General features: G+C 35.6%; 2 protein-coding genes across 3 annotated transcripts; both read left to right on the forward strand.

Annotated features, from left to right (window-relative positions):
* The first annotated feature begins 230 nt into the window (after nucleotides 1-230).
* LOC124828420 (nuclear pore complex protein NUP1-like) lies at nucleotides 231-7452 on the forward strand. Of its 2 annotated transcripts, none has more exons than XM_047301705.2 (9): nucleotides 231-581; nucleotides 861-907; nucleotides 1550-1674; nucleotides 2283-2478; nucleotides 2587-2889; nucleotides 2967-3053; nucleotides 3148-3894; nucleotides 4116-4702; nucleotides 5402-7452. In XM_047301705.2, the coding sequence occupies exons 1-9, from the start codon at nucleotides 308-310 to the stop codon at nucleotides 6876-6878; spliced, it is 3843 nt and encodes a 1280-aa protein (XP_047157661.2). In that variant the 5' UTR covers nucleotides 231-307; the 3' UTR covers nucleotides 6879-7452. The 2 variants fall into 2 exon arrangements, with proteins under 2 accessions (XP_047157661.2, XP_087952612.1); XM_088096486.1 differs by having other exon boundaries at nucleotides 326-498.
* A 2313-nt stretch (nucleotides 7453-9765) lies between these two features.
* On the forward strand, nucleotides 9766-11184 carry LOC124828427 (transcription factor TGA4-like). The gene is made up of 4 exons (XM_047301715.2): nucleotides 9766-9907; nucleotides 10003-10304; nucleotides 10397-10600; nucleotides 10746-11184. Exons 1-4 carry the CDS (start codon nucleotides 9811-9813, stop codon nucleotides 10863-10865), a joined length of 723 nt encoding a protein of 240 aa, XP_047157671.2. The 5' UTR covers nucleotides 9766-9810; the 3' UTR covers nucleotides 10866-11184.
* The last annotated feature ends 725 nt before the right edge of the window (nucleotides 11185-11909 follow it).

Here is an 11909-nt window from a genome sequence, read left to right on the forward strand (position 1 = left end):
AATAAAAAAAATCATGATATGAAAATATTAGAATATATTTATGCAAATAAAAAAGTTAATTATATTCTTTGTTTCCTAAATTTAGTTATTATGTATTATATATATATATATTAGAATATTTATCTGTTTATCTATTTATTATATATAGTAATTATTAAATTATTTATTTTCTCTTTGGATTTACGAAGTATTTTTTTTTCTTAATGTGTATGTATACATCTTTTCTTTCGTTTCTCTCTCTACACCTAAAACCCTACTTTGCACTCTGCACTCTTGCTCCTTCCCTCTCCATTGCCCCATCACTGCCATGGCGACCGAAGAGAAAGAGAAGGGATACGAAGGGGGAGCGGGAGCAGGAGGCAAGTTTCGCAAACGCCCCTTCCGCGGCAGGACCCAAACGACGCCGTACGATCGCCCCCCAACCTCACTCAGAAACCCTAACACGAACAGCAGCAACAACAATGGTTGGTTCTCCAAGCTTCTGGATCCCACTCAGAGGTTAATCACTCACAGCGCTCACTCTCTCTTCTCCTCCCTTTTCCGCAAGCGCCTTCCCCCTCCTCCTCCTCCTCCTCCTCCAGGTTCCCTCCATTTATTTCTTTTTGGTTGTTAGGGTTTATTGGAAGCTTCACTTGTCGGCATTGTGCTAATTACATGTAAATTTTGTCGTTTTCGCTAGTGCTTCATATGTAGAGCGCAATGCTGGAGTTAAATTGTTTAACTAATATTATTGTTATTTAGATGGAATGTTCTGTGAGCCAATTGAGATTTTTTTGGTTCGTGTTAAGTGTTATTCCTTGCTTATTTGACAACAACTTGCCATTGACATGCATGTTATGGATTTTGTTATGTGGGCGCAGAGACGGAACAAGAAGTGAAGAACAGTAGTCAGGAAGAGGCCGTCTTTGTAAGTATACATATTTCCTGTATGTTATGGTGCCCTTTGCATTACTTGGGGATTTATATCTTGTTGGGCGTCATTTTTTATATTTTATGTCAACAAAAATGTTATGGGTTGATTGATTCATAGTTTGATTCAGATATAATTCCTAGATTCTTTTTGCAATAAAGCATTCAAATAGATGCTTACACCTTTATTTTTCCCCAGTCTTCGAGTGTGTTCAATTGTTGTGGGGTTAAGGACCAGATATGCCTCTTTTAGCTTGTTCATATTATGTTGTAATCCAGGATATGCATAGATAGGAGGATGATTAACAAATTAGGGCCCCTGTTAATGATTCTTGTGTGATGTTCTCGAAGTTGTGGTTGTCAATGACATGTGGTATATGCCTTGGACACAAGGGCATATGATTGGTGGCATCACTTGTAGGCTAGAGCTTGCAAACCTTTTTTCCTGAAAAATAAATTTCTCCAGCTTAGACCATGGTAAACAATTGCCTGTTTCATCAAGTTGCTTGCAGTGCTTGATAATCATTTTTCATTTCTATTGACTATAAAGCATTCGAGCTGCAATGCTCTGTTTTGGTTGGCAAAATAGTTTTAATTTTTGTTTCCATTTTGCTTTGTCATCATGTTACTTGTGAAACAGGTTGCAAGCAATTCCTCTGGCCTGCAAGAAATACCTGTTGGTGTAAGTGATACTCAAATTAATTGTTCTGATGAGGGTGGATTAACTGAACTTGAGAAACTATTAAAACAGAAGACTTTCAGCAGGTTTGTATTTCTTCATGTGTGTTAGAATAAATAGAAATAAGATATGTAGCACATTAATATCTGTAGCATTTGAGTGTGAGCCTTTGTTTGTATTCACTATTGTATATTATATAGTAATTAATATGCGGGTTTGTTGTTTCAAGACACAATTACCCAAGTCATAACATGTTGTGCCAGAATTGTCTGATAGATATTCCACTTCAAGGTATTTCGTGGAGAAGGAGTATAATATATTTGCTGTATGCAGTGCAGAAGTTGAATGATGGGCCGTGGAAGCTGCAAGATGTGAAATAAAATGGCTTAATAAATCACTTAAAACATTTTAAAGTAGGAGTTGCTAGGGGAGATAAAGTTTATTTGTGACAACCAATCTGATCTCACATTTCCTCTATTCCACTTTTTCATATATTTATTGTTGCTTTTGTGAAATTTTTACTAAATATGTTAATTCTTATGTTTTGTGAAGTTCATGTTGCAATCAATTTTGATTGTACTTCTTCCTGTTGTCTGTAACCAATGCATACATTCTGAGTTACTTTGATAATAGTATACCTCTTGTGATTTTTCTTCTCTTTGATTAAGGTCTGATGTTGTCTGTTATTCCACAGATCTGAGATTGATCATTTGACAGCACTTATGCGTTCAAGAACTGTGGATGCACCTGTTAGAGAAGAAGAGAAGGGGACAGGCGTGGTTCCCTCAGAACCAGTGGTGCAAAGTGGACAAAAGGAGTGTCCCAAAACACTGACAATAGAAAATGGGATTGAAAATACTGTTGTTGTAACCCCACGTGTTATTTCAAGTGTATGAGAACATGCCTTTACTTTACATATATGTTTGGTTGTACTCGTGGATTGGAAATTATTGTTCTCTTTGCGCTCTATCTCACACATTGTTTTGTTTTGTCCCTAGTTTCCTATTGAAGATGTTGCTTCACCTGCCGAGCTTGCAAAGTCTTACATGGGTAGCAGGTATTCCAAAGTATCCTCTTCAGTTTTAGGTGTTCAAACATCTGCACTCTGGGAGGATCCAACTCTTGTAAACAGGGAAAAGTTTTCTCTTAAATCCCCTATTATGACCATTGTGCCTAGGACTACTAAATATGCTGCAGTTCATGAAAATGGTTTTATGACCTCAAGATCTCGTGGAAGATCTGCAATATATAATATGGCTCGAACACCATATGCCAGAATTTATCCAACATCCAGACTAAAGGTTTGTTTTGTTCTGAATAACATTTTGGATAATAATGTTTCTAAAATCAATTTTATGATATGATTTCTGTTTTACAGGGTGGTGACCATGCTGTTGAAGATGAGCCATCATTTTCAAGTCAGTCTGCATTTAATCATGATGTGCTTTCTGGATCTAAAACAGGGGTATGAGTACTTATGAGTTATAGGTCTTGTCTTACAGTGTTATATTTTAATTAGGTTAATAGATTTTTTTCCTGTGTTTTTGTTAATTTTGCAGGCAGTAAAACGTAGAAGTTCAGTTTTGGATAATGATATAGGATCTGTTGGTCCTGTTCGCAGAACTCGCCAGAAGTCTAATCTTCTATATTCAAAAGGCTCGAGCTCACTTATTTCTGGTAGCTCTTTGTCCGTGGATAGGAATCAAATGGTTGTGAATGCTTCACAGCAAGGGTCTTCCATGCAGAAGCCTATTCTGCTGGATGAAGTTAAGCATAGCCATATGAAATTATCCAAGGAAAATGTGGATGGCACTATACCTAGTTTGAGCTCTCCCCCTTTGCCCTCAAAATCAAGTGAAATGGCTTCAAAAATAATGCAGCAACTAGATAAGTTGGTTTCTCCAAAAGAGAAATCATCTGAATCAAGGCTAACAATTGTGAATGATAATCCACCAACAAAGTTGTCGCCTTCCATGCTACGTGGACAGGCGCTTCAAAGCATGGAAACGGTAGATTCATCAAAATTGCTGAACAATATGCATGGTAATAACTTAGATGGCCCATTTGGAAATTTGTCAGGTAGTGCCCAGAATCAGAAGTTAAATTCTCAAAGAGACAAGGTTGAAAATGGTCCATTGAAGCTTGTTGCTCCTACCGATGGATTACTTCCACTCATAACAACTGAAGATGCTACAAAAACAAGTAATAAAGTCTTGTCTACTGCAAAATCTGGGGATTCTTTTATGATAAAATCTGTTTCTGATCTGCCACGAAAGAAGAGGGCATTTCATATGAGTGCCCATGAGGTATGAAACTTTTTTTTATAGTTATCTATTTGGCTAGTTTCTGTAGTTGTCATGATTTTTAAAACATTATTTTTGTGAAGTTTAACATTAGCTTGGCAGGATTGTCCACACGACTTACCTTTTTGTAGGCATGTTGCTTATAGCAATCTGGTGCTTCCATTTACAGTAATTTCTATCCTAAGATAATATTTGATTTGTTTCTTGCTCTCTTAATATAAAAGGATTTTCTGGATCTGGACGATGATGATTATCCAAATGGAGCAGTCTCTTCCTTTTCTCTTCTTGAGAAAGAAATGACAAGCTCCACTGCCGTGACGGGGGAAACTAATTCTAGTCATGAAGCAACAGAACAGGAGAATCCATCAGCAATGTCTAAGACTTCTACAATAGATGGTAACGCTCATATTGGAACTGCCTATAAATCTAAGGTTGGTGAAAAAGTTGATGTGTCTATCTGTAGCACATCATCTAACCTTGATCCAACCTACAAGCCAGTTACGGCTACACCAAATGGATCAGTTGTTAAACCTCCCTTGTTTATATCTGAGAATAAAGTGGTTTCGTCAAGAGAGTTCACAGCTCCTAGTGCTCCACCGAAGGAGATAACCAAATCAGGTCCTACATTTGGGTTGGAAAAAGTTGTTTCATCAAAGGATCGTGCTGCTGATGCTCCAATGGTGGAATTTGGCTCCAATAAAAATGTAAACAAGGTTCTTCCCGTGCCATTCACTGCTTCATCATCCATCGGTGCTGAACCATCTTTTCCGAAATTCAGTGCCTCTGTCTCAAACCTGGGAAGTTCAATCAGGTTAGTCTATTATAATTTATAGTGGTTTTGAATAAACCTCAATTCTTTGCACACCTACGATGTATTTTGGATTTTTTTTTATTGTTCTTCCTTTACATTTCTCGTTATTTATCACCAAGGGTATCAACAACAGCTATAGATACCATTGCCTTTCGAGTTATAAATAATATTTAAATGGGTTTTTGCCTCTCAACTGTTTTTTGTGTTTTTGACTTTAATGTAATCTGTATCATGTGACTTTTGAATAGTGTCAACACCTTTTATTTTGACTATGGGGATGACGTTTCTATTTGATGAGTAAATATTCTACTCTAAATTCTGGATTTCTTTGGTTTCCTTTGAAATATTATTCTGGTCAATATACAGAATAACAGAAAGGGAAAAGCTTTGTTTTAGCTTACAACCATGTAGAAAACTTATGCATGTTCCCCTCAGTTGAACTACGCCCCTTTACATTTGAATTGTTAGATTCTTATTCCTCTCCTTAACTCACATCATCTCATAATCCATTCCCCTTTACTTTACAGCCTTCAACCATTGAGAATACTCTTGGTTGATTTCTGGAATGTGTCATAATTGTTATTGCTTTTTTTCTTTTTTGCATTGGACATTTGAAACTGGAGAAATATTTGGAATCATATAGTGTTCAGTTAAGTATTAAGTTGATTCATGTGCTAAATGTGTTCCCTTCATTTGCAGCACAAATACTGTTGCTGGTACAACTGATTCGATGCCAAAAGTTCGTGAATCTGATAATGGTAATGCTGAGAGTACTAATGATACTGAATCTTCTGTTAAGGCATCAGAACTTGCTAGCTCATCTGCAGCATCAACATCATTTTTGACATCATCCAAGAGTATATTCAATTTTGGGCACAATTCAAATCAAAATAATGGGTCTCTTGCAAGCCCTTCGTTCTCTTCTTTTCCACCCCCTGTATCTGGTAATTTTACCAGTCCGAATACATTCAGTAGTTTACCTGCTGTTCAAAGCAGTGCCATTAACATGGCAGATTCTAATGGCAGTAGCATGGCAAGTATGACGACTGGCAAAATGGCATCAAGTAACAGCAGTTCTTCTACCCCAGTGGTGGCATCTTCATATCCGACAACTTCTGTTTTCAAATTTGGATCCTCTCCTGTCCCATCAACAAGCTTACCTCTATCATCTTCTGGTTTAGAGCCGCTGGAAACTAAAAGAAGTCAGGATGCAGGAGCTGGTAGTCTTAGCTGCACTGCCTTTGGTAGCTCATCTGCAGGGATTGGTAATTTTGGCTTCATCTCATCGGCAACTAAAACTGTAAATAGCCTCTCGAGATCTGTTGTTGGTGCTAGTAGTGGTTCTGTGCATAGTGCCCAGGCTTCTACAACCATTGGGTTAGAAGCCTGTACTCAGACCCAGTCAGTTCCATTTGGTTCATCTGCATCTTCCCCATCATATGGGTTAACTGGGAACACAACTTTTTCTTTGAGCAGTTTTTCATCTCCTTCATCCAGCCCTTCTTTTTCTTCTGGGAGTTCGTTATTTTCCTCTAGTCCTGCCATAAATGTCATGAATTCTGGAACAACTTTTGGACTTAGCACCTCGGCTTCCTCTTCAGCAGTAAACTCCCTTAGCTCCAATACCAGTACAAGTTCTACTTCATTTGGGTCTAGTTGGCAGCCCAGCAAGTCTCCATTTGGTTCCACATTTAATTCGTCATCTGGACTTTCCCTTGGAACATCCACCGCTTCTGTCAGTTCACCAACAATGTTTTTATCGACCTCCAGTGCATCAACTCCTCAATTTTCATTCACTTCAGCTGCAGCATCTATCTCAACACAACATGCTTTTGGAAGTCCTACTCCCGCCTTTGCATTTGGCTCAGCTCCTGTTAATAATCAGAAGATGAGTATGGAAGATGGTATGGCTGAGGATACAGTTCAAGCAACAACACCTGCCACTTCTGTATTTCGTCAGCAACCTGGCCCACTTCAATCAAATTTTGTATTTGGTGCATCAACTCCATCGGCAGCCAGTTCTTTCCAGTTTGGTACTCAACAGAATATTGCTCTGCAGAACCCTTCTTTTCAGACTTCTGGCAGTGTAGGTGGGAGTTTCTCATTGGGCACAGGTGGTGGTGACAAATCTGGTCGAAGAATTGTGAAAGCTAAACACAAACAGCGAAAGAAGTAGGACCGTTGTTTATGAAAATGGTTGCCTTCTATCAGTACTCGGGGCTACACATGTTGTGCAAGAAGTAAATAAGTTCTCAAAGAGTAATTGCCGGTTATTGCTTCTCACTTGGCAGCCTGGGCAAGGTTTGCTATTGCTAATCAGCAAATACAAGCTTGTCTGTGTTCTTTGCACTTCCATACTCAATTTTGTAATAGCATACGATATGAAGAAACATGTGCTGTGCTAGTTGTGATGATATTCACAGAGATCGCTGTGTCCTTGCTGCTTGTAATATAGCCAGAATTAAAGTCAATGTATAGCTTAGATGGTTGTAACTTCACAGTTCCAGGGAGGAATCTGTGAAATGATTATTACCGATAGGCATTCTGTTTCCTGTTTGCCATATATTTTAATAAAATGTTGATTAATTTTTTTGTTTAGAAACCGATAAAATTATAAGAAAGAGTTGTATGTTTTGGCAGTAGTAAACAAGATAAAAATCCGTGCAATGAGCCATTCAGAAATGGAAGCTGTCGTGTTGCGGAGTTACCGGTGAATATCATACAATATATTATGTACCCATTTTCTGTTATTATTCTTTCGAAATTGTGTCATGCAATAGATTGAGTGCTATATTTTTAATCTCTATAATTAGGTCCTCCTTATTATATTTTTGTGTTTGTCCTTTGAATTTAGTCCCCATTGCACGCAGTTCTCACGATCTTAAAACAAGAATCCTCAGCGGGACAATGTTAAAATCAATTGCATGTACATGACTAGGTTAAAAGCCTTTTCATATAGGAACAAAAATGAAAACAATGTCATTATGAATAAGCATGAATAATAATTTGTAACCTTTACTGTTACTGTAAACACGACCATTTTCCCTCATTGTCATGCTTATACTCTATCACCGTGGAACCTACTACCAATTGCTTTCTCCATCAGAGTAATGGAGGACAACCGTAGCATAGGCATTTCTCACATGCATATTAACCAAGAGGTTTCAATTACTTTTCCCTGCATGCACCCACTGGCATTGTTTTCCACTCACATTTTTCTTCATCTTCTGCTTCATTCTACCTTTGCATCTCTAGTGACCACACTCCATCTTCATCCTCACGCACGCCCTCAGATAACACACAGAAGAAGTAAAAAAAAAAATCACAGAATACAATCAACTTTACAGAGCAATCCATCCATCCGTCACCCTCATCACCGCGTGCTCCATCTTTAACCATCATAATCACCTTCCTCCATTATCACTGTAACTCCATTATTCTTCATCTTCCTGGAAAGGTCTAGGAGCTCGCGTTTTCTCTCGTAGACGGAAGCAACATCGGTCGTCAGTGGCACAGGCGGTGCCACTCGGTGGCAGACGACGTGTGCTGGATTTCTCCCCTCGTCAGATTCTCCAAGAAGCACAGCCACCTCATTATCTAAATCATAGAGGTGATTGGAAGATTATGGGGCTCACTAGAGGTGCAGTAATTGAAAGTGGAAAGAAAACGAAAGAGACGGTGAATGGTTGTGTGGAAGGTGTTTGAGAGGATGGAAGTAGACTGATGATTGTGAAAAAATAAGAGAGTTTGCGTGGAAAGAGGTGAAAGAGGTGGAGAGATATTTTATTTTTTATTATAATTATAATGAGGGTAATTTAGGGTTTATGAAAATATTGTGGAGTTGCAGGAAAAAGGATTACAATAGACAATATCAATAGTTTAATTTATATAAAAAATTGATATTTCTCTAATCTAAAATTTAGAATCTAAAATTTTAAGCTAATAAATTTACGGCTGTTTTTTTTTATATTTTGTTCAAGTTTTTTATTTTTAAGACTTAAGTTCGTATTTAAATTTCTAATTAGTATTTCATGCAAGTCCCCTTTGGGAAACTTGTTTGTTTAGTTGCTTGTAAAGCTCTTTGGAATGAATGAACTACTCAATTTTAAATAAATGGCTATTATAAATGAAATAAATGTGTATTCTAAATTAAAAAAAATTGTGTGAATAATATTTTATAAAAATCCTATTGATATATTTTTTATTTTTTTCTTGAAACACAAGCAAAATCGGGTAAGCACCCACTACCTCTTCAACACTATATACTCAGTAAAAGTGAAAAAAAAGTTTGAAAAAGTTAATCCACTCACCTTTCTAAATCTTCACTCGTTTTCCTCCACTGGTTACTTTTACACATGGAAGTTTGGTAGAAAATAAAGTTTCATATCAAAAGCAATTTTGCAATTAAAAATAAAATAGAATTTCGCACATGATATAACAGTTTCAAAAATATGCACTATTTGTTTGTTATTAAAAAATTTAATTTCTTACTCAAGAAGGATGCCACACTATGAAAAGCAGTGTTTTCTTTTCTCCACGTGAGCTAAGATTAACAAGTTTTATTTATTTAATGGCAAAGGAAGATTCACTGACAGTTCAAGAATCTAGACAACGATAGATGATACCTGCATAATAAAAAAGGTGGAGAAAGAGACAGAGCCAGAGACTCATCAGTAGTTTCAATGGGAATCTACCTCCTCGAAATGGAATTATTGGTGTAAAAACCATGATAGAGTACAGATTTTCCACATCAGTACTTTTGTCCCATGATGGTTTGAAAGGCCAAAAGTGTACTGAGACGGTGGTTAATGGTTCGTACATTTCTAAATATTCGATAAATCTAACAACGTATGATCATATCAAATGGTTAATAATACGTGTTGTCGTGTCGTGTTAAGTGGGGATTTTGTTTGTATTAGGTAGAAAAAGAATAAAAAAAAAGACTAAAGAGCTGCACTATTCTCGGTGTCACTGTTTGTGAATAGTGGTCTCTTTTACCTTTGTTGATATACATATATTCACCTTGCATTCTTCATTCCATTTTCATCAATGCATTATGAAACTGAATGCTAACTGGTTTCCATTCTGTAACCAGTTGAAAGAAAATCATGAGTTCATCCAACCAGTTCAACCAGGGCAGCAGATTTTTAGCAAGTAAGCAAAGGAATGAGGTTGATGCTAAAGAAGAAATCTTCAAAATTGATGGTAAGAACAATCATGAAGTTAATGTAGTCAGTTGTAGTGTACAATAACTTTCTTATATTATTCTTTTGCTCGTTACCTGTTTCCCTTATTTGTAGGAGCACGTATAAAACCAACGGAAGTTAAGAATTCAGCAGGAAACACAACATTTGCGACAAACTATGGACGTTGGTTGGAAAAACACAAGAAACTTATTTGTGAGATACGGAGTGCTTTAAAAGATGAAGTTGTTGATGACAAACTAGTGTTTCTTATAGACATTGCCATGAAGCACTATTTGGAATTCTCAGAAATGGAAACAAGTGCTGCAAATTTCGATGTCAGCAATGTTGCCTGGTGCACAACAGCTGACCAAAGTCTGTGGTGGATCGGAGGATTTCGCCCTTCTCAACTGCTCCAGGTAATGCTTGTATGCTGTTGCATGGAATGAAAATGAGGAGAGAAAAAAATTTCCAAAATATTTATGCTTCATGGTGTCTGCTTTGGAAACAGGTTATTGTGCCTCAACTTCAACGTTCGTGTTCTCAGCAGCAACTTTCTGATATTTGCAATTTTGTACAATCATGTGAACAAGTAGAATATGCTCTTGCACGAGGCATGGAGAAACTTCACCAAATCCTTCATAATGCAACAACAGAAGGTGAGAGAGGATTAAAACTGACGTGTGCCCCACAACAAATGAGATTTCTAAAGCAGGTAACTAATGCATGCATGCATGCATGCATTCATTGAATCCAATCTTTGTATATCATGTTAATTTTTTTTTCTTTATATTTTAAAAGGTGGTAATAAATATTTTTTTCAAAAAATTTAACATTTAACATGGTTTGTTGTTGAACAGGCAAATGATGTTCGACAGGAATTTTTGCATCGACTGCGTGGTCTGCTCACAAATAGTCAGTATGCAGAATTCTTACTTGGTTTGTGGCAACGCCTCTATAATCCTTCCAGCTCACTTTGAACACTCCATCAAATATGAAAGTGGAAACGTTTATTCTTAAGTTTATTACAAATTATAAATAAATATTTTTGGGTATATTTTATTTGCAGAAAAGTTTCATTTCCTTGTTTACAAAGTTCTTATTCTCATATTTTAGATCAGATCTTAGTAGTTCGTAAGTTTAACTTAAAATGCACTAATCTAGTGCATTGGACGTTTTCTATTTGTAACTCAGCTTTAATACCATATCATACCACAAGAAAACAAGAGCTAGTAATCTTGTAACTCAATTAGATATTGTGTTAAAACAGTACTGAAGTCAATTTTATATAAATTTTTATTAATTAAATTATTATGCTTTAAATTGATTTCTCAATACTATCTCAACATAATATTAAAAATAATAAATATAACTCAAGATAAAAAGAATAAAAATATACTCTAATAATAAAATTTACTTACTGAAAAAGACAGAAAAAAAAACACATGCTATTTTTTGTTGATTTTTTCAATTTTTTATTTTTTTCATGTCCTTTTTACTATATTCATATGACGTTTGACTTGACTTTTTTTTTAATTATTTGTTAATTTTGGAAGTGTCATGAAAACATGAAAAATATACTTAAAACATGGGAAGGAAAAGAAAAAGAAAATAAAGAGAATATAATATAAGATTATTTGAATGGAAAGAAAAGAGTGAAAATTAAAATCAATGAGTAAAAAGTATATTGATGATTTAATTGATGTGTTAAAATAAGAAAAAGTAAATTAAATTAGATAATATAGTAAATTATGAAAATAGCTTTATTAAAATTTAGTAAGAAATATGAATTAAAATTAAAAAAGATAGCTAATTATGAAATAATCATTTTATAAAATTTAAATTAATATTATAAGTTAAAATATAATTTACTTAAACAATTAATTGTAAATTCACACATCTAAAAGAATCGTTTTTTTAATTAATTTAAACTCTACTAGTATTACATGTGAAATAATAAGTTATTTCCAATTTGAAAATATAATTATGACTTTCAAATTGTACAATTTATTATACATTGTTGA

The sequence above is a fragment of the Vigna umbellata genome, chromosome 8 (genome assembly GCF_029865625.1).
Source record: "Vigna umbellata cultivar VRB3 chromosome 8, Vumbellata_1.0, whole genome shotgun sequence".
Lineage (NCBI taxonomy): Eukaryota > Viridiplantae > Streptophyta > Magnoliopsida > Fabales > Fabaceae > Vigna > Vigna umbellata.